The sequence below is a fragment of the Gopherus flavomarginatus genome, chromosome 5 (genome assembly GCF_025201925.1).
Source record: "Gopherus flavomarginatus isolate rGopFla2 chromosome 5, rGopFla2.mat.asm, whole genome shotgun sequence".
NCBI lineage: Eukaryota > Metazoa > Chordata > Testudines > Testudinidae > Gopherus > Gopherus flavomarginatus.
The window spans coordinates 146,868,587-146,891,830 of NC_066621.1; the positions used below are offsets into that span (position 1 = coordinate 146,868,587).

At 43.7% G+C, this 23,244-nt stretch overlaps 1 protein-coding gene across 1 annotated transcript in view; it reads right to left on the minus strand.

Annotated features, from left to right (window-relative positions):
* PRKCH (protein kinase C eta) overlaps positions 1-22,157 on the minus strand; it is a 170,744-nt gene extending 148,587 nt beyond the window's left edge. The window contains exon 1 of the mRNA XM_050952601.1: positions 21,790-22,157. Coding sequence (XP_050808558.1) covers positions 21,790-22,152 — 363 coding nt within the window. The 5' untranslated portion in view covers positions 22,153-22,157. The remainder of the gene's footprint in view (positions 1-21,789) is intronic.
* Between the last annotated feature and the right edge of the window lie 1,087 nt (positions 22,158-23,244).

Consider the following 23,244-nt stretch of genomic DNA (forward strand, 5'->3'; position numbering starts at 1 on the left):
TAAGGGGGTGCGGTGCCCACTACTTTATGGGGATGGATAACTCACCACTGAGCAAGTGAAGAAGCCTGCAGCAATTGGGCAGCCTTGGCTGCCAGGATGCAGCTCCCTGCCCTTCTCACTCTCCCATTGCAGAGAAGCAGCAAATGGGGCCATGCTGAAGGGCCATGGTCAGAACAGGAGGGAAAGCTACAGACTGTGAGTACTGACATACACCCCCTCTTAGACAGAGACCCCTTTGGACTCTGCTGGCCCTTCAGCAAAGCCTTGTCTGCTTCCCTTGCAAAAAATTCTTGGGTCTCAAAAAAGCCAAAAATGTGGGTGGAAAAAAAAATAAATGGGTAAAACCCAAATATTGGGTTCAAAAAAAGCAGATGAGGAGGGGATTTTTCATGGTAAAAAAAAAATCATTAGATGTCGATAGCAAAGGGCCTTAGCCATTGGTCAGTACATGTTACATTCTCCCTCCGTGATCAATCTATCTGCATAGACTGTGTCTGTTATAGCCCCAGCTAAAAAGCCAGAACTCTTCAGTTCAGGCTGTAGCTACTCCTGGTTCAGTCCCCAGGGTGATGACAAAACTGTGGCCCTCATAAAGGACATTATGAAATCAGGATTCAAAAAATGTTTACTCCCTTCCGAGTTTAGTTACGGTCAAAGCTTGCCATGGATATAAAATATCTTAAAGTAACCATTTCATTACCATCTGCATAGCATTGTAAAATTAATGGAATTTCCCCCCCCCCATTCATATTGGTGGGAATTTAGTCTTTTTAATAACTCCTATAACCAGTTATTCCAGCCACTGTTCTAATATCTTATCTTCATTCTGATGTACGTTCCAGGATGGGTACTTAAAATCTTACAAAATTACAGGCTATAGGCCAACCATAAATAGGATTGTTAGAACAATCAAACATAGCTAACCCCAATCACTAACCTGAAGTCTTTAGTCCATTTTACTCAAGAAAAAGCTTACTGGCTTCAATGGGACCTTTGCCCAGGTAAGGTTTTATGATTTCTGGTAAAATCATTCTATACGCATGAAACACTTGTTGATAAACCTACTTGATGGGAATATAAACCAAAACTATGAAGATGGTATTTTCAAAAGTATTGCCTTAATTCTACTCCCATTTAAATCAATGGGAGTTTCACCACTAACTTCAGTCGGAGTGGGTTATGCCAATGCTGACTGCTTTTGCAAAACCACACCTCTAATGCAATGCAAACCCCAGAATAAAGAACCTCGTTTATAATTCCTTGTGACTGGTCTTTTGTTTCTGTAGCAGAATGCCCTATTGTGGTTTAATAGAAGAATCTGATTTAGGTACTCTGCAAATATAAACTACACAGGGAGTGTACATGAAAAAAAAAATCAATACCCAGTGTCCCTTTCTTTGGGGACTATTGTCCACTTATTCCTGAACTGATTAGATCAAAATAGAAAAACTAATCAAAACCCAAACTACAGTCTTACTGTAGAGCTATTGTGCGCATATATTCTTATTACCATAGTATCTAAGTTTATCCTCACAACATCCATGTTAGGTAGGGAAATACCATTTTACAAATGAGGAATTGAGGTAGAAAGACAGACCTACCCAAGAGCACACAGGAGTTAGCTGGAGAACAGGGGCTTGCACCCAGGTCTCATGGCCCTCAGCTAGTGCCCTAGCTCCTGAACCATCTTTTGTCACCAAGGATGAGACTGTTTTGGGGAGATCACCTTTCCGTATCTGGAGCATGCTATATGTGAATCACTGGGTGAGGGGAAAAAAAAAAGGCCAAGAAGAAATGCAACAAGGGTCCAGACTTTCACAAGAGCTCAGCACCCACAAACAGGGTCAAATTTTCAAAGGAGTGCATGAAGTTGGGTGCAGAGCAATTTTGAAAATCTGCCCCAAACCATCATATTGGGAGCTGCAGAAAGAGTTTTGAAAATCCAGCCCTTATTTAGGTGCATAAAGGGGAGCAGAGCTCTTTTGAAAATCTGGTCCTGGATCTCTTAGCTCTCTCAAGTTAATAGTGTTTTTCTGATTTCATGGTAAGGGCATGTTGGTGAGAAGTGTTAGATGGACACACACACTTGCTGCTGTTGTGCCATCAATAACCTTTTAAGCACTATGCAGGGTGGGAGTTTTACCACAGAATTCTGTGTGATTGCCTGGGTTCAGTCACGCTACTGAGTGTGACTTCCTGCCCTATGTGGCTACTGCATTCAGGCAGCACAGCGTTACACCGCTGTGGGAAACATTTCTTACACCATTCGGAAAGAGCAATGTTCAGTTTTCAGCTAATAGAACATTTAGCTCTCCCTCACACTTTATATTTGACAGAAGAATGCAGACGAGCCTAACATACTATTGACTCAAATTATCCCCTGCTATGGAAAATCCCACAGGAGGGGGCTCTGAGAGAAGAGGGCTGCATGTAATGGAGGTTTTAACCATCTTTGCACCTGTAACTGTGAAGACATCATCTAGCTGAAAGTTATTTTAACACTCCGCTGCCTCTTTTTTTACCCAGGTGATTAGTCAAAGTACAGGGTTTTAGGGATATTCCAGCTGGAAGTAGAAATTGATTAAGTCTGGCATTTTCTTTGATGCAATCTTGTGTATTTACAAGAATATGCAAAGTCTTGTGTCTCAATGCAGAAGGAACCAAGAATTTGCTCTTCAGCTTCTTCCAGGATCACACTGTGCTTACAGGCTTCTGCTTGCTTCTTCCTCTCACTCTGTTCTTGCCTGTTCTGTTTTTGTACGAACACTCTTCCCATAAGCACTCGCACATATATATACACGTGCCCCACCATACATACACATGCCCCACCTAAAACAATACTCAGCCCAAAGTTCCTGGGCGGGTTCACACATCCCTTTTATCTTAACTATAAGCATAAGCCCCTATGTTAATTGAAGGGTGAGTTCACACCAGTCAATCTCAATGAGGTTTTAACTCAACCTATAACAAGGTTCCACCAAGCACATAACAATACATTAGCCATCAATGGCTCGCAGGGGCCATTACAGCAGCCAGGTGCAGAGCCTAATCATACTCTCAAACATCTAACACTACACTACAGCTGGAGGGTGGCATATCACGTGCTACTGTGGTTCTAAGTCATTGCAGGAGAAATCTTCAGTGGACAGAATGGTTGAGATAAGGCTGCTTTGCGCTACTGGTGAATCAGATCATGGGAATTTGGTGACTATGCAGGGAAATGGAGCTAAATCCACACACAGCTTTTCACATTAGAACTCATTTTGTTATGAGAGAGAGCTCATCAAACACCACTGTGCATATTCCACCATTGAACATGTGGTTATCTCCTGCTCTTTTCAAATAGGGATCATGAGATCGTTAAAACTTCCAAATGAGTGAAAATTGAGAAAGCCACAGGACCACGGAATTGAAGTTTTGCAAATCCATTTTCAGATATTCATGCACACTGTTACCACAAAGAAACCCCCAAACATCCCATAACTGTTGCCATGTGTATGTGATCACCCAGTTTGCATGTGCAATCACAGTAAATGTGCATGCAAAACAACTGCATACACCATTGAACACACACGTCTGAAAGTAGGCCCAGAGTATTTGTTCTCATGACAGACCTTCCAGGGGCTTTGATAAAGGAAGACTCAATTTGATTTCTCCTGCAGACAGTGGTGGTTAGTCAAGAAACTCTGCTGGCTAATTGTTTAGTAAAGGAAGGGAGACTCAACTCTTAACAAGAGAAAGATATGAATATACAATGGGGTGTGCAGCTGTTGAAACCTCACCTCATTAAAAAGACTTACACCCACTTCCTCGCTCTCTTCCCCCTTTCTCCCTCCCCCTCAAGAGGTTTAGAATGTATCTCGATTAACTCAGGATACAGCGGCAGAAAAACCAGGAAATTGCTATATTCGCTATTTCCAATGAAAAACTAAATAAATTAAAGAAATAATTAAAAGAAAATACAGGTAACTGGCATGTGGGCAGACTTTCCAGAACAGAAACAATTGAAATACCACAAGAAAAAAGTACGTTTGTGGTGTTTCTCAGTACTAAAACAGCACTGTAAAGCCTGTGCCAGACTCTTTTGTGGAAGGAAGTGCATGGGTTTGTGGATGAATTTTGGGTTTAGGGCTACCCAGAATTCTCAGATACAGCTCATCCCAAATAAAGGTCTACTTTCCTCCAGGGCCCCACTGGAGGTGTGACCCTTTGACTTTCTGTCTGGGAAGAAACAGAAAGCTTGTTCATTTGGCTCCAGAGGAAACTGCAGAAATAAATGGAGAAAGAAGGACACAAGTGCTAGGAGGAGCAGCAGCAGTAACAGGTTCTTGGCCTTGAGGCACTCTCCTTTGGCTTGAATTGAGTTTTAATAGCACATCTGAACAAACCTAGGAGTCATTCACAACTTTAAAGCTTACACTGAGCAATGAGGACTGTATTAAGATCTAAGGGTCTTCTGTACAAGACATTGTTTCTATAGGGTTGGACATCTTGTGCCGGCTAGCCACACGGCCACCGCCATTGCTACCCATGGATTAATAGCAATGAAAGACTGGAGAAATAATACCTTGATGTCTACCTCTTTACCTCTGGTGAATGTAACTCAGGGGATTATGGAGTCCTAGGATATTTGCAGATGTTTACATCTTGAATAAAACAAACATTTCTGTTGTGATCCTACTTAATTTCCTTGGGTACTGAGTACTTTTTGTGGCTTTGTTCTTGGATACAAAATTCTGGAAGACAATTATGGCAATGTGATTCTATGGTAATGACAATTATGGTACCAGGATTATGGTATAATCTTAAATTTGTTGGAATTTCTTTTTATACAAATCTCTGTTAGCGCTCAGAAATAGCCTCTACAGCGGTTTTTAATCAGCCATTGCATTTAATTCACTTTGATCTATTGCTGCCATTCCATGTTTGTCCAGTAGTTTTTCTTCTGTTGGGAAAATAAACATTCACTAAATACAGCAACAAACATGTAAGCCTCATGAATTCCCCAGATTTGGTCACCCAAATTGTTAATGCCACAGGGAGAAAGATGAAAGGTCTCCCTTTAAGCTAATGAGGTGATACTGAGACCTGACTGGCTTTTGCCAAGCCCAGCATCATCATCTTAATTATAGCAAAAATTAAGGTTACCATGGTATATCACAGTTTACTGAAAACGTGAAATTATTTATAGTGTTTCATACCTACAGTGATTGGCACAGAAAAAAAAAACCCAAAGACAGACATCTCTAAACACTTTTATCTTGCAGGAAGGAAACTGGGGGCTACATGACGTGGAAACTAAAATGCAACATTTTAAAACAGTGCAAAAAGTACTGCTGCTCCGCTTAAAAAAGTGTCTGGTGGATTTAATTTCCCCAAATATTAGAGTTATTACATGAGCTACCAGTACTATATTCCAAATTGTATTTCTTGGATGGCAACTATTCAGTTCGTATATGTGCAGAGACCATGAATTTCAGCTATGATCATCACTTGCCTAGGCTATGCTTCCAGACCCAGTGTGTTGTAATAAAATCTACCTCCAATATTGTGCTTTTCAGCCACAGCTCTCAAAGTGCAGCACAAAGGATGCAAATCTCACTACCTCAATTTTACAGATAGGGAAACTGAAGCAAAGAGATCTGCTTAAGGTCATCCAGCAGGCAAGCTGGTAGCAGACAGAGGAACAGAACCCAGGTCTCTTGAGACCCAAGACAGTACCCTATCTGACAAACCACAATGCCTTACAATTGCAAGGGTTTGCAATATCAATGAATAGAATACACTTTTTGATTCCATAGAATCCCCCAAAGCCTGTGAGGCAAAATCGCTCTTTCCTCCTGGAAAAAAAAGCAAACCTCTCTCTTTCTAATCATTACAAAATGCTGCTCTAGTTGAATTATCTGAAAATCTGTCACCGTTGCAATCCTCTGGGGATAGGGTCTGATTCTGTGTACAAATTAATAGTTTGCTTATTATTGGCAAAAGTGGGGGTTTCACATGATGGAGGAGAGGCACATAGGCCTATGTATTCAGAAACTGTCTACAACTTTGCATATGCAATTCAGACCTGCAGCTGCACCCATTTAAAAGCCTAACTATATTATTAAAACCACCCCTCAGCTAGCTAAAAGGAAGCAATCAATTGCTATCTTTATCGGATGCTGGATTAACGTCTAGCTGACAATACAGGCTATGACGACATGGAGAGGTCTAATCATTTGTGCTCATGTGATTCTTGGCAGGTCATGGATTAATTACATTCTTTCTCTACTGCCAGTTTTCTGGCATTTGACTATATTACGGGATAGTCTGTATTTTGACTCCTTGTCCTTATACTATATCTTTAAGTTGCACTATGGTATCTCCTTGATAGTCCTCAAGGACATATTGTTAAAGCTGTAGCAATTTTTGTTCATCTCGCCTCTTAGAGAAAGTGTTTCCAAAGATGGAGTACCAAGGAGTGTACTCTCCCAGCATTCTTGTGGGTATTATGTTTGTTCCTACTCTACAGATCTAATGCCTACAGATGTTGCCTTTCATTTGGGGTCCTAATCACATTAGGCATGGCTCTAGGAGACACAGCTAAGTCTTTATTCAGTAACCAGAATGTAGAATAGGATTCAATTAACAACATCCATGATCTCCATTGTGCCATGTACAGAAATATGCTATTTCTAGTCTACTCAATTTCTGTCCTACTTTCTTTATTTTTAAAAAGTTAAATCAGTGAAGTAGTTGTAAGAGAGTGACACCTAAAAAAGATATTCTACATGGAAAACTTTAAAATAATGACATTAAGCTCCATATTTCTGTAGCAAAGATTAGTTTTAAAACATTCCTGGAATCTCAAAAGTTAAGATGTACAATAAGAAACTACTGTCAAGGCCCTCAGGCAATTTTTATTACCATTAACTCTGGGATCATGGTTATGTACTCAAGGAAAAACAAAAGAGATTATCTCATTGTGCCTTTGCAAACTAATAGTCACAGTTACCACTCTAGTGGCTGTGTTCAAATGAGAAGGGCCTAAAGAGGGCCTCCAGACTTCTGCAGGTCTGCTAGTGTACGTGAGCCTGATGTTCAACCTCCATTTGCAAAATGAGATACGACTGGTGTTAGTAATGAAAGCCCCTAGCCATAGGGCATATGTCTACATTGCAATTAAAAATCTGCTGCTGGCCCGTGCCAACTGCCTAGGGCTTGTGGGATTTGGGCTAAGAAGCTGTTTAACTGCGATGTAGATGTTCAGGCTCGGGCTCTTGGGACACTGAGAGGTGGGAGGGACCCCATAATTTTACATGTATAATTGGGATGTTTTCCAATATGCATTACTTTGCATTTATCAACACTGAATTTCACCTGCCATTTTGTTGCCCAGTCACCTAGTTTTGTGAGATCCTTCTGTAAGTCCAAAGCAGACTGAGAAGAGTTAACGTAAACTGATGCTAATGAAGGATGTAAGGTTGTTACTGCTCATCACATTCCTACGTGAACCCAGGCATTGCCAAACTGTGGAGTGGCCTGCAAAGTTCCAAGTGCAGCAGCCAATGCTCTCCTCTTTAATATGAAACTTTTGTCTGTGACAGAAGTTGCAGCATGCAAAGCTCCACCTTGATCCCAGTGGAAGATGGGTAGCGTTCATTGCCAAGCCTCCATACTTCAGAGGAAAACTATCATATGCTCTGCTTAACACAGCTGGTGCCTGCTGCATCGTCAAAGCAGCTCAGAGTCCGTCTTGGTGTCAATCCTTTATTTGATAAAAACACACTTTTTTACCCACAGCCTCCTAAACATTAGCTAGTAGAATAAGTATAAATTTCACCCTGGAAGGAACGCTTCCCAATCTGGATGTCACTACCGTCATGTCCTTTACACCGTAATTCTGTCTCTTTCCTGCTGAGTGGGCACAGCTCTTTCAGAGGTGCAATTTCTTACTGTGGGGTTTTCATGTCATGATTTTTTTTAAACCTCTAAATGCCAATTTAGAGTTATAGCTATAGAGACTTCATTACCAGAGGAGAGAAGCCTCTAGAGTACATTTTCATAAATCTTCTTTTAAAGGAAGATGTTTGACTAACCTTACATTGCTTTAAGATTCACTGAGTGCTGTAACATACAGCCTATAAGCAAGATTAGATCTAGCCCTGTAAGAGGCATGTCAGATCATCCTGTTAAAGACACTGAAAAAATAAATGGAAATGGTATTGCTCCTTTGGCATCTCACATATTAACGGGTGTGTTGTAAACAAGACACGAGAAGTCATTCTTCCGCTTTACTCTGCACTGGTCAGGCCTCAGCTGGAGTATTGTGTCCAGTTCTGGGCACCGCATTTCAAGAAAGATGTGGAGAAACTGGAGAGGGTCCAGAGAAGAGCAACAAGAATGATTAAAGGTCTTGAGAACATGACCTATGAAGGAAGGCTGAAGGAATTGGGTTTGTTTAGTTTGGAAAAGAGAAGACTGAGAGGGGACATGATAGCAGTTTTCAGGTATCTAAAAGGGTGTCATCAGGAGGAGGGAGAAAACTTGTTCACCTTAGCCTCCAATGATAGAACAAGAAGCAATGGGCTTAAACTGCAGCAAGGGAGATTTAGGTTGGACATTAGGAAAAAGTTTCTAACTGTCAGGGTAGTTAAACACTGGAATAGATTGCCTAGGGAAGTTGTGGAATCTCCATCTCTGGAGATATTTAAGAGTAGGTTAGATAAATGTCTATTAGGGATGGTCTAGACAATATTTGGTCCTGCCATGAGGGCAGGGGACTGGACTTGATGACCTCTCGAGGTCCCTTCCAGTCCTAGAGTCTATGAATCTATATGATATAGCCATATGAAAGTCCTTAAGAACAGAAATTAAACACAAAGTACCACACAACTCCTACTATGTATAACATTTACTGAGCTATAGATAAGATCAGAGAAATCAAAGGCCAAAGCCTCAGCTGCTGTAAAGTGGAATAACACCACTGACTCTGATTGAGCTATGCTGAATGATCGCAGCTCAGAATCAGGTCCTCCCTCTGACTTAACTGACTCTTCATGACACAAAGAGTCCTCTTACAGTAGAATAGTGCTTGAAAGGTTTTGGGGATGATCGTCTACAATGAATATTTTCAGCCACCTAATTAATCTTTTTGCAATAAAAAGATCTGAACAACTAATAACTGACTGGAAAATTCATAGCAAGTGATGGAAAGATTTGGTCCACTTGCAAGTGTCAGAACACCTACTCTCCATGACTGCGGTGCAGCAGCAAGCCACAACAGAGTCTATTGTAAAGAGTGCAGTTCCTGTGGAAACTGTTGCTACATATTGTAAAGAGACGACCTGCCTGAAATACGGAGGGATATGGTCGTTGGTTAAAACTCTGCAAGTGCTCACTAATTTGCTGGCTAAACAAAACATGCTTTTTGTTCTGTCTGTAATCATCTATAGTAAAACATCAGCTTTGGTTATTCTTTTCAAGCATTCTTGAGACTGAACTATTTTTGCAGACATCTTTTCTGAACACAGTGAAATTTTGTCTTTTACATGCTCTGGTTTGATGCTGACAGCTGCCTAGATCATGTATTAATGAGCCATGTGGTTTATAGTGAGGAGCTATCTATTTTACTGGGGCAGATTTTAAGTCATCAAAAGAATCTTTTGAATCATTCTCCCCAGAGCCTGTATACAGAATCCTGCATCCAAGATTCTGTATAAAAAGCAAAGTTCAATATCAGTCTTTCCTCCCCTAATATTGCTGCTCAAGGCAACAGCAGCTGCTTCAGAGCCTGTTATCTAAGTGAGATGTGACATTGCTTGAAAAATAGGGTACACAACAAATCTATTATTGATGCAACTCATTTTGTAGTAAGAGAACTAAGATTACTTTTTTTAAAAGTACCAGAATATATACTCATCTCCTCTATTGCTTACACAAATACACCCTACGTGACAAACGGAAATGCCAGAGTTACAGCAAATGGCAGAAACACATTATGAACACTCTCAAAAAAACAGCCATAACACAGCCTCCTGTGAAATAGCTTAACTGAATTTTTGTGGGGGGGGGGGGGGAGCGCGGGAGTAAAAGAGGTGCCAGAAAGACACAAATTGACTTTTTTTCTTGATGAATGGAACAAAAGAAAAAAATGAAGTGGCTGGCCAGATCTTAAGGACAGAATTATGACAAACTCAGAACTAAGGCCTCAATCCAGCAAAGCACTTAAGCACATGGATAATCCAAGTGACTTCAGTGAGACTATTCATGTTTAAAGTTACATATATACCTAAGTGCCTTGCTAGAACAGGGCCTAAATGGTCAAAATTATAGTAGGTTCCCCCCCCCCATAGTTCTGATGTTGAAAATACTTGTGCACTGTTGATATTTTGTGCCAGTAGAAATACTTTCACACTGCATATTTCTCCATTGGTCTGGTCTAACCCAGGAAAATGAGTGGTGTTGGAAAACAGGCGAAGGTTTTGAACACCTCTTAGCACTTACCTTAGAGACAAAGACAGTGATATTTTAAAATGTATTAATAGAGGTTATAGTTAACCCTGGGGGAACCTCGGATTGACCGTGATCAGCTAATACATTAAACCTTGTACAATGCTACATGCAGGTTATTATCTGAGAACACGTTAATATTAATTATGTTAGCTAACATGCCTTAAAGCACATTTTCCTAGTCTAGACCTAGGCCATTTTGTAAACTTTCAACCAAATGACAAGTGTAAACAACTTCTGAGGATACAATCCTGAGTTCCCCAAGGGATTGAAAAATATTTTGGAAGCCTGAGCAATGTAGTCTGAATTTTCACACTATGCCTGAAGTTGCTAGAAACACCATTAGAAGAGTGTTTGAAAAGCTCCTGTTCAAATAAGACAGACAGTGAATATGTTCTGGAGAGACAACAGTCTATCTTAGCACAGAGAACGTGTAAGGCATGAACTCTTGTTAGAATTCACACATCAGAACACTGTAAACAAGTTTTTTCTGCTAATCCAACAAGATAATGTGCTCTAAAGATAAAGACATAAATTAAATGGGCCCAGTCCTGCAAAAAGACAACAGTGCTGTAGTATCTGCACTGGCTTCCTATAGGTTTCCAGGAAGAGTTTAACGTATTGGCCATGACCTCAAGGGCCCCTCCACAAGCCTTGCTGACACCCTCCTTTCTTGATTACCGTGGACACCACACTATCCTGCCTGTCACTCCTGCCTCTAAGCATCTTTGACTCAAACTCTCGCTAGGTCCTCACATCCAGGCTACGTCTAAATCTTGCCAATTCTTTCTGCCTAAAATCTTTAAAATACTCCCTTTCCTATACGTCCACATAACTAAAACTCTCATCCAGGCTCTCACTATCTTGCATCTCAATTTCTGCAACCTCCTTCTCTGCCCTTGACATATGCAATCTTGCCCAGCTTATGTCCATTCAGAAAGCTAGGGCTAAAAACATTTTCCTAGCCCGTGACTGTAACCTCATCACTCCTCATTTTACATTCCTTCATTAGCTCCCCCAGCTCTACTCCAAACATAAGATACTTGTCTTCACAGCTCAACCCCTACTTCCTATCCTCTCTCATTCTGCATCAGAAGATCAGCTCCCACCTCCAACTGGCCAATGATGTCAGCCTCCACCACCCATTTACTTCTCCTATGCTGCCCGTCTTGGTTGAGAAGAGCTTCCGGTAACCATCTGCTAAGCAACCTCATTATCTTTCTTCACAATCCCTCCTTAAAACTCTCCTTTGTTGTCACACCTACAAAAAAAAAAATTTAACAGCAGTTAGGCCGCTGGGGTGTGGCAAGACCACTGCCAATCACTATATTGTCTCATTGTTTCCTGGCACTCCTCCATCCATCTGTGTGTCCATCTGTTGTTTTTTGTCTTATACTTCGACTGTAAGCTCCTGGGGGCAGGTACATCTTTTTGTTCTGTGCTTGTGCAGTGCCCTGGATCATGGGATCCTGGTCCCTGACAAGGGCTAAGTGCTATGATAATACAAATAACGTCATCATGATCCTCATCCTCAGACCTGCCTATCAGAGAGATCACTTTTCTCACTATGACATACTGGCCAAAGATACAGACAGCTAATAAAAGGAGAAAAATCAGCTGGCTGAGTGTTCTTGGGATGGCCCTAGGACACTAGAACTTGCTTCCTCCTTGGGATGAAACAGCCTGACTTGATGATCTTCCAGGCATGCTCCAAGAGTTTGAGGGGAAAATGAAGCATGTTCCTGTGAAGGATGAGGGGAGAGAGGGTGCTTTTGTTTTATTTTGTTTTATTGGCTGGAATAATTTTTTTGTCTCCCGCCAATTATTTGATGCTGTGGGCTGAACTGATTTGATTTGTTATTATTTATTGCTGCTGGGGGTAATTATAAATGTCATTATCTCTAGTGTGCTCAGTGCTTCTGTACTGGGTTCTTCACTATTGTTAAATCTACATTATTAATAAAGCAATGAATGAGCACCTATGTGTGGTTCCAGTCCTGCAAACTAATCTGCGCACACAAATCCTTTTTTCCAGTAGAGCCTAGATAACATCATCGGGACTCCATAGGGATGCAGGGTTCTGCTCACCAGATCAGCTTGCAGGATCAGGACCTTGGTAGGGTCTACATTCATGTTTTACATACAATTCCTAATCTCTGTTCTGATACAATAGCTTTCACATCCACAGGAAATTGCCCCATCTATCTGGACAACACAGCAAAACAGAAGTAGTTCCACTGAGGTCAATGGGTTCACACTGACATAAAGCTGGTGTGCATCAAATTAGAAGCAAGTGTCCGGATTTCTGTTCCGAAATCACATCCCACAGATGATATGCGTCTAGCTAAAAACAAAAACTTTTTACAGACTGACATTTCACAACGAAGTGCGAAAGGAGGAGGAAGACATTCATTAGGATGGCCTTAAAAATGGATGCCAGAAAGAAGGAAAATTGATGCCAGAAAGAACGCAGAGAGCCTGACTTCTCTCACAGCAGTTTTACACCACTAACTGTGTTAGTGTTACTCTTTATTTATATGGGGGATTAGATCAGAATCAGAATTAAGCAGGAAATTAGGTTTGCAATCATCAGAAGAGGGAGGTTCTGGAACAGCCTGAATAGTGGGGGCAAACAACCTAACTAGTGTTAAGATGCAGCTTGATAAATTCATGAATGGGATTATATGACGGTGTTACCTGTGACAGGAGTGGACTGGACTTGATGACCCAAAAGGTCCTTTCCAGTCCTGTGTGCGAGAGAAACATTTCAAATACTTTCCTGATGAATGAAAAATAAGAGATTGCTTACTGAGTCACAGTACAGTTAAGGCCACCTGTTCTTATCGCTAATGGCAATGAATGCCCTTGATGCTTGGGAAGAATGTCCCATGAAAATTCATAGAGTCATTGCCTTCTCCTCTCCTCAGGGCCTCCTTAAATATCTATATCTGCCATGATGCCTACAAACCACCACTGACAGCCACTTGCAACTACTTTGTCCACTGAGGCAACTAATTTGTCCAGATATACCCAGGCCCTCTCTACTGTTCCACCATCCACCACTCCCATGTGTCTGCTTATCCACCTATTTCAAAATGTCATAGCCCTAGACTGTAAACTCTCTGGGTCACAGAATGTCTTTATTTTATTCACAGGTACATCAGTTAGCACAATGGAGTGCTGACTGAAGCCTTTATAGGCTCTATCACCATATAAAAGAGCAGCAGCTATCATTTTCTTTTTCGTAACATTTCTGTAATGGCAAAAGTCCTAGTGTGACTGCAGTTATTCCAGCCAAAAGCACTTTAATGTCAATATAAGCTACGTCTACACTAGGAGAGTTTGCTGGGATACCTATATCTCAAACCTTTTCTAGTGCAAACCTTGCCTTAAAAATAAACCAGGATGTTTTTACTTGATCCTTCAATTTTTGACTAGTCTAAAGACTTTGCAGTTTGGAGCATGATAATTATTGTTGGTAACCCATCACTTCAGATGTTGTCTCCTTGATATTAAAAACTAAGATTTCACACTAGTCAGAGGTAACCTCATCTAAAGGTTTATGATTATGAGCCATAATTGTTTGCTGCATATATCTCAGAATTTCCAAAAGGACTGAGATTTTGTGGACAGAGAAGTGTGGTGTTTGGTATGGAACCATTTACAGGAATACTTAGAGACTGATTTTATTTGATGTCTCTTCCGCTTGTCCTTTTCCATGGTTACACAAAAGCTCTGGGGATTTCTTGATTGCATTAGTGAAGCACAACAACTCACTCAAGCATAGAACATGGAAGGAACTTGTATACTGTGCAAGAGGGAAAACAACTGAATTTCATTCATTCAGCTTAGTAAGGAGATACTCTTTCATATTGAATTACACTATAAACTGGTAGGTTTTTCAGCCATTCAATAGTTTAAGCCCCTGGGTGGCCCATTATTGCCTGGAGCTCAAAATGAGTCAAAACCAAATTATTTCTCAGAAATCACTCAAAATCAAAAACCCAGATCATGCTGGCTAAAACACAGCCTTACAAAAAAGCCTCTGTGGTAAAGGCTTAATATAAATGCAAACGCACAGAGGCCCCATCAGATTAGACTACAAGAGTCCTACAGAACTCAGTTTCATACAGAAACCTCCCCAAGGTGCTTGGTTAGCTTTTTTCTACTGTTAACCTAACCTCAGCTCCCTTTCTCAACAAGCAGACTTTTCTAAAACAGTGACCAGAGGCTCAGGCCTGCAAACATTCATCTCAGAAGTGACTTTATTGACATGACTGGTCCTATTGCGTAAGCATGTTCTGATCCCAGTACCAGATTAATAAAGCCCAGAACTACACCTTTACCTTCTAACTAGGGTCTCCAATTAGTTTCACCAACATTCCCTGTGATCCAATTTGGTAACCTGGTATATAGTAGCAGGAAAGCCATCCTTTCTTTCTGTTTAGCTTAGGCAGTCTTCATTTTAAAGTTGTTGCCACATGGAATGAGTGGCTATTTGATCCAACTCTGCAAGAAGCAGGTCATCCTGCCTTTAAAGATGGGCAACAGACTGACTTGGACGGGTAAGCAAATACCCAATCAACTTTTTAAAACTTCTTTCTGAACCCAGTCAGATTTTGCATTTTGCCCATCATTCAACCTCTCGTTCAAATCTCTCTTTACAGATTCAGAAATTTTATTAAGCTAATGTTAAAATTATATAATACACAGGTTAAGAAAACAGTGTTTGTACATCTGGGTACAGTGCTTAAATTATCCAACAGTACAAAGGTTGGTTTAAAAGTAATATAATCTACACAGTACATAATCAGCAATAACCCAAGTAAGATTAATAAATTTTATGATACAATTTAGATATTAGCATCCACTTCTGCAAAGTCCACAATGACAACCCATGTCAGGAAATAGGCTGTCAAAGGCTACAAAAATCAAACAAACAAACAACCTATGCTCAGTAGCTTGAATCAGAAAGGCTGAGCACCCTCAACTTCCTACTGGCTCACAGTTTTGGGTCTTAAAACAACCATCCTCTAGGGCACCCCTGTTCACTGTGTGATCTGTCTGCCCACCTAGACTGTAGAAGACTTGAGGAAGGGACTGTGTCCTCCTTTGGGTCTCACATACCACTTAGCAGTTGATGCTTAATTAATAAATCAATTATTATTCTACTGATCACATTCAAAACAAGGGCAAAATTTTTGTATCTGCTCCAAGAAAATTATAACCCTACAAAAGGCTGCAGGAGAAATTTAAAAGGGTTTTTTCAAGGGAACACAAGAAGGGTGAGGCTAGTTTTCACCCACACTGCAACCAAGTGAACTGCTAACAAGCCACTGTGCAAGCATCCATCATGGGAGCAGATGGAAACAAGATTTTCAAGCCATGCCAGCAGTTTCAAGCCCATCAATCTAACAGTCCATCTATTGTGTATTTTCCCCTACTGGTTTTAGAGATGTTTAAGTAGGAGAATCCCTTGCCTTCATACTATTCAAGATTAGATTAGATTAGATTATTAGGGTTGGAAGGGACCTCAGGAGGTCATCTAGTCCAACCCCCTGCTCAAAGCAGGACCAATCCCCAAATAGCCCCCTCAAGGATTGAACACACAACCCTGGGTTTAGCAGGCCAATGCTCAAACCACTGAACTATCCCTCCCCCCAAGATCAAAGCTAACAAAAAGTTTGAGGTAGTTTAACAAGGCTGGTGAGTAAAAGTGCTGAAAATTCTATGAGCTAAATCTATAGACTGACAACCTTTGTAGCAATAATTAAATCCCTCCCTAATAACTATGACAATTCAATGCTGTTCCAACATGCTCTTACAATTACTATTTGTCTATGCTTAAAAGTTACTGTACATCAGCTACTACATAAGTCCCATAGGAACGAATATGAAGATATTTGGTACTAAGATATTTGGCTACTGTAAAAACATTTCTCCGTTCAGTTAAAACTTCAGTATTTTACATTATATGTGGCAGCAGTTTTCAAACTTTTTGAGCCAAACCCCTGCTTCCCCCTTTGAGTTACAATTTTTGGTCGCGTCTCCCCAAACCAGACAAAAAGAGATGAGTCAGAGGGTGGAGGTGGTAATCCCTCTTCAAGTCCCACCACACCAGGCTGAATCCAGAGCTGCCTTGCTTTGCCCCTGGGCCCCACAAACGTTCTTACACTCCCCCCTAAGGGACACACCTGACAGTTTGAAAACCTCTAAATTATTGTGTCTCAGGCCATGTCTACATTACCACCTATGTCAGCAAAACGTATGTTGCTCTGCGGTGTGAAAAAAAACACATCCCTGAGCAACATAAGTTTTGTCGGCATAAGTAGTAGTGTGCACGGTGCTGTCGGCGGAAGAGCTTCTCCTGCCAAGACAGCTACCGCCTCTTGCTGGTGCTGGTTTAATTATGTTGACGGGGGTGCTCTCTCCATTGGCATAAAGCAGCTACACGAGAGATCTAACAGCAGCGCAGCTGCATCGGTACAGCTATGCCACCGTAAGATCTCTCCTGTAGACACAGCCTCATTGTCATCTGATTGTCAGCAGAGGGACAAGTAAATGAGGCTTCGTAGTTGAGCTACAAGCAAAATCCTTAAACAAATGTCTGCAAAGCTCAACAAATGCTTTAAACTAATTCTTGGAGCACCAGGATTGTAATCACACTGCATATAACAACGTAACAGCATCCAGAGTATAACGATGAGCTTGATTCTCCATTGCCTTGCACCTGGTGTAGCTGTATGCACCTGTGTAAAGCAAGTGTAAAGTGCTGCCATTCAGGTTTGGCAGAGTTTTACACCCACTCAGCACCCAAAAGTACATGATAGTGGAGATAGCTATGCCCACTTTATTCATACGCAAGGCATGTTGGCACTTAATAAGAGACATTAAACATACCTAAAAAGGTAAACAAAAAAGAGAAAGAGAGCAGAGCCTCACTACAAATCTTCCCTATTAACATGCTCTGACGAATTTGCAAGATGGATGTCACACCTGCTTAATAATGAATACGCAATTACAGAAATATTCAGGTTGTAATAATATTTGTTTAGCAGAGAAGCTTTGGCAAATCAAACCATCTGAAGAGTTAAGATCCTCCGAATGTTGAAATTCAACATACACCCCAAACACAGTATTCCATTCTGATACCCAGCACTGGGACAACTCACATGCATAAAGTTACTCATATATGTAAGAGTTTGGGACCTAAATTGCTATGAATTAAGCAAATCATCACATATAATCACACTAACTGACAAGGACCAGTAGTAGTGACATACTACTTGCTAAAGATGCCTTTCTTTCCTCATCTGGATGCTCAAGCATCCTAAATTGTCTAATTACAGACTGCAAGATTTGCACTGTGCACTATGCTTTCCTATGGCTTTCAAGAGTGTATCAGTTCTTAAGCATTGTCTACCCACAAAAGTTGTACAGTTTTTATTATACTGGTGTAGTTAAAGCGGTACAACTCCCTTTTTTAGTGAGGACGGTTACACTGGTATAAAAGTGTTTATACCAGCATACCTTATGTCCACACAGGAAGGGGAATAAGCTATACTGGTATAAAGAACTTTTCATTCTATGATTCTGTGTAAGGTAGTGTGGAAGGGATCCCAAGAGGTCATCTAATCTAGTCCATTCCCCCCCATTTTGACACAGGACATCCCTGACAGCTGTTTGTCTAATCTGCTCTGAAAAATCTCCAATGATGGGGATTCCACAACTTCCTTTGGTAACCTATTCCAGTATACATCTATCCTTATAGCAAGGAAGATTTTCCTAATATATAAGATTAATCTCCCTTGCTGCAGATAGCCCATTATTTTTTGTCCTACATCCAGTGAATATGGAGAACAACTAGTCACCGTTCTCTTTAAAACTTATCTGAAGATATGTTAGATAAGAATTCTTCCATCAACCTAGCTACATCTGCAGTGGTGGTTAGGCTGACCTAACTATATTGCATAGGGCACAAAATTTTTCACAGCCCTCAGCAATGTAGAAAGGTCAATCTAAGTTTAGTAACATCAGCCTCGCTACAGGCTTGTCTTCACTATGGGGAGAACGACGCTGCTGCAATCAACAGCAGCAGGGTTGATTTAGCAGGTTTAGTGAAGACCCTCTAAATCAGGGGTGGCAAACTACAGCCTACAGGCCACATCTGGCCCGCCGGCCCTATTAATCCAGTCCTCAAGCTCTCGCCGGGAGTGGGGATCAGGGTTTGCCCCACAATGCGCTCCAGCAGGGGAGCGGGGTCGGGGGCTTTCTGCGCGGCTTCCGAAAGTAGCAGCATGTCCCCCCTCCAACTCCTATGCATAGGGGCAGCCAGAGGGCTCCACATGCTGCCCTTGCCCCAAGCGCCTCCCCCAACAGCTCCCATTGGCTGGGAACCCTGGCCAGTGAGAGCTGCAGAGGCGGCGCCTGTGAACAGGGCATCACACAGAGCCGCCTGGCCACCCCTCCACATAGGAGCCAGAGAGGGAACATGCCGCTGCTTCTGGGAGCTACTTTGGGTAAGCGCTGCCCAAAGCCTGCACCCCTGAGCCTGTCCCCCATGCCCGAACCCCTCAATCCCAGCCCTCCGAACTCCTCGGTCCCAGCCCAGAGCACCCTCCTGCACCCCAAACCCCTCATCCTTAGTCCCACCCCAGAGTCCACACCCCCAGCCGGAGCCCTCACCCCTCCTGCACCCCAACCCCCTGCCCCAATCTGGAGCCCCCTCCCACACTCTGAACTCCTCATTTCTGGTTCCATCCCTGAGCCTGCACCCCCAGCCGGAGCCCTCACCACCTCCTGCACTTCAACCCCCAATTCTGTGAGCATTCACAGCCTGCCATACAATTTCTATATCCAGATGTGACCCTCAGGCCAAAAAGTTTGCCAACCCCTGTGCTAAATTGACAGCAGAGCGCTCTCTGGTTGACCCTGGTACTCCTTCACTCTGAAAAGAAGAGTAAGGTAAATCGACTGGAGAGGGTCTCCCATCGACACAGCGCAGTGACGATACCGGGGTAAGTCAACCTAAGCTATGTTGACTCCAGCTACATTATTCACATAGCTGGAGCAGCATAATTTAGGTTGACTTACCCTAGTAGAGACCACAAGCCCTATGTCACTCAGGAGCGTGGCAAATTCACATGCATGAGAGATGTAGTTAAAAATGATCTATGCCCTGGTGTAGACACCATTAGATAGATGGAAGAATTCTTCCATCAACCTAGCTGCCATGTCTCGAGGGAGCGGATTAACCACAGCGATGGAAAAATCCCTTCCATCACTGTGGCCAGTGTCTACACTACAATGGTGTAGCTGCAGCACCACATACAGATTTTGCACAGATATCTATGGGTGTGTAGCCCATACATTGTAGAAGGAGGATTCAAGCCCTTCCACCTAAAACAAGTGTTATTGAAATAGACAACAAAACTAATAACCAATATTAATAAAAAGATTGACAAAATGGGTGTGAACCACAATGCTGTCAGATCGCATGAGGTTCCTCCCTTGTCTTATCTTTTCATCAGTCCATTATGTATTTCAGCTGCTCATTCTACATGGCGGAACCTCACACTTGGCTGGAGAATACTTAGCACACTGTTGGTGCTGACAATAAATAAGCTGGATGTGGAGCACCAACGTTGTATTTTTCTATAGACACATAACGGTCTCTCTGGTACTTCAATACATAATGTTATTTCTCAGCCACTATGCTGAACTGAGAAAGGAAAGCACTGGCAGCTTCTCTTGCGATAAGATCCCAACATCTAGCTGTTCTCTCTAGTGGCACTTCTCTCTTCCCCATGTATCATCAGTCTGATTTGACTGTGGTGGTTTTTTGACTATGCTCACTAAAGTGTCTGGTCTCAACAAGTTATTTACTGTAATTCCTCCTGGGAATATCCAAACTCCTCTGCAATCTGCCTACCTGGAATGCTGTGTATTTTCATTTAGCATTTCTTGTTCCACTGTAAATTATTGCTAGATGGATACACTTCCCTTCCCTATATTCTAGTTCTGGAAAGGAAAGCAGGAAATCCTTTAACTGACACAGAGGTAATTATGCTGCACCATATTTTAAGAAAGATGTGAAAATATTGGAAAGATTCCATAGAAGAGCAGGAAAAGTGAGAAAAGGTTTAGAAATCCTGACCTCTGAGGAAAAGTTGAAAGAATGGAGCATGTTCACTTTATAGAAGAGAAGACTCTGGGGGGAAATAGGTGGATCTGATAAGAGTTTTCAAATATATTAATGGCTCTTATAAAGAAGACAGTAATTAATTGTTCTCCAAATCCATCAAGGGTAGGGCAAGAAGCGATCCGCTTCAGCTGCAGTAAGGGAAATTTGGATTGGACAATAGGAAACACTTGCTAACTCTAAGCATAGTTAAGCACTGGATCGGGTGTGAGGAAGGTTTTTGAATCCCTGTCACTGAATCCCGTTCACTGAAGAACAAGAACAAGCTACACAAACACCTGTCAGGGATGATTTAGCTATACTTAATCCAGCCTCAGCACAGAGGGAGATAACCTTCTCCGGTCCTTTGAAGTCCTACCTTTCTACGATTCTGTATATCATCTATTCCATCGTTAGGGTTGAAACATGAACTATAGCTCTGACAGGTTTCAGAGTGGTAGCAGTGTTAGTCTGCATCAGCAAAAAGAATGAGGACGAAGAATGTACGTTGCACCTACTTGGAAGTGGGGGAACCTGCAGCTACTGATGTTTTGCTTATGCTGTTATGTATGTGATTTATGCATGATCAGGCATTGTCAAGTTCATCCCTGTAACTGCTTTAAATTCAAAGTGTGCACGCATATCCACAGGTATATGGGTATGTGTGTATAGATTTGTAAAGAAATGTGACCTTTCTCGTGTGCATGTTTGCAATTAACTACAAGCATACACATATGTATGAGCGTTTGTAGGTGCACGCATAACTCACTAGTGAGTGTGCATTACTTACATATTCACAGAGAATATGCGTTTTTACAGCCCCTTGCTGGGGAGCATGGGCTCTTGAGCTCATGATTTTAGCCCTGGAGGTCCCCAGTTCAATCTCCAGTGGGTTGGCCAACATGGTGGCCGTCACAGACACATCTTGCCACACTTGCATGCAGAATGCACGTACCGGTGAGAATACAAGTAGGTGTGTGAGCGCAGAGCTGCGTGTGCATACATACAGGTGTACAAGTGTGTGCGTGCCCGCAGGTGTGGGCCTGTACATGCCAGCAGATGTGAGCACACACTCCGTGAGCAGCTCACGTCCCCGCGGCAGGACAGCTACTCACCCAGCCTTCGAAGCTGTCAGCGTTGCCCGTGGTGTGTAAGAGGTCATGGAAGCGCAGGGTGCAGTTGGCCACAAAGTCGTCGTAGCCGATGGGGGTGTCATGGAAGACGGCCAGCTCCAGCTGACGGCCATCGGTGACGGGGGCACAGAACTCCTCGTTGTAGGTGGGCTTGTTGGTCTTCTGTTTGGTGCTGGTCTGCCCCACCCGCACCTGGTCCACGCTCACCGCCACGTAGGGGTCCAGCACCTGGTAGCCCTTCTTGAAGAGCGAGTGTCTCAGCGACCAGCGGGTGGGCTGCAGCCCCACCGCCTCGCCGATCCGCACCTTCATGTACCCGTTGAACTTCATGGCCCCCCCGGCCATGGCCAGCCGGCTGGGCAGCGAAAGGGGCAGGCACTAATTGCGAGCCGGCGGGGATGCTGAGCTCAGCAGCTCCTCCTCAGTGGGGCAGGCAGCGCCTGCTCCCGCATCTCTGAGCCATGCGGCCGGAGACCGGTCCCAAGCCCTCCACGCCAGGCGCACCCCTCCCTGCCCGCCCGGACGCCAATCGCGGGGGGGGGGCCTCTGGCTGCAGCAAGCCCGCCCGGGTTCGCCTCCCGCGGGAAGCAGCCACCAGCCAGCCGCCGCAGCAGCGAGGTCTCCGCCCCAGCCGAGGCGGGCCCGGTCGAGCTGCCGAGTCCCCGCAGCTGGCGCTCCGCAGCCACCCACCGCCGGTTCCGCGCCCGCCCGCCGCAGCCTCCCCTCAGCCCGCGCGGGAACTCGGGCGCCGCCGCCGCCGCGCGCGCCTGGCCCCGGGAGAGCGCATCGCCGGCCCTGCCCGTGCGAGGCAGGCGGGCGAGCGGGCAGGAAGCACCTGAGGCAAGTGTGACAGCGCGGGGAGGAGCCTAGAACCGGCCCGGCCGGGGCTTGGCTGGAGCGGGGCGGGGCGGGGCGGGGCGGCTGCGTGGGGGGTGGGCTGGGCCGCTCCCCACCGGAGCGGCTGGAAAAGCCGCTTCCCTGCGCCCAGCCAGCCCGGGGCAGGAGCGCGGCGGGTCCCGGGTGATTGTTTGCCCGTGGGACAGGGGGTTATTATCACAGCTGTGTAACCCGGGGGCGGGAGCAGGGAGCTCAGCCAAGTGCTGGGCGCTTAGCGCGGTGCAGGCACGCACCTTGCACGGGCAGGGCAGGGCAGGCAGCGCTGCTGTACTGTGGGCAGGGACTTGCTCCCACCCCCACGTGGAATAGGAGCATTTCCCGATCCACGGACCGGAGCGTGATCACCCTGGAAAGGCTACTCAGCCCTGCCCTCCCGGGTACGTCTACACGCCAGCTCTGCCTTCCCGGGGTACGTCCGCTGCGCCGCTAAACGCCAGCTCTGCCCTGCCAGGGTGCATCCGCTGCGCCGCTAAACGCCAGCTCTGCCCTCCCGGGGTACGTCTACACGCCAGCTCTGCCCTGGCAGGGGTGTACATCCGC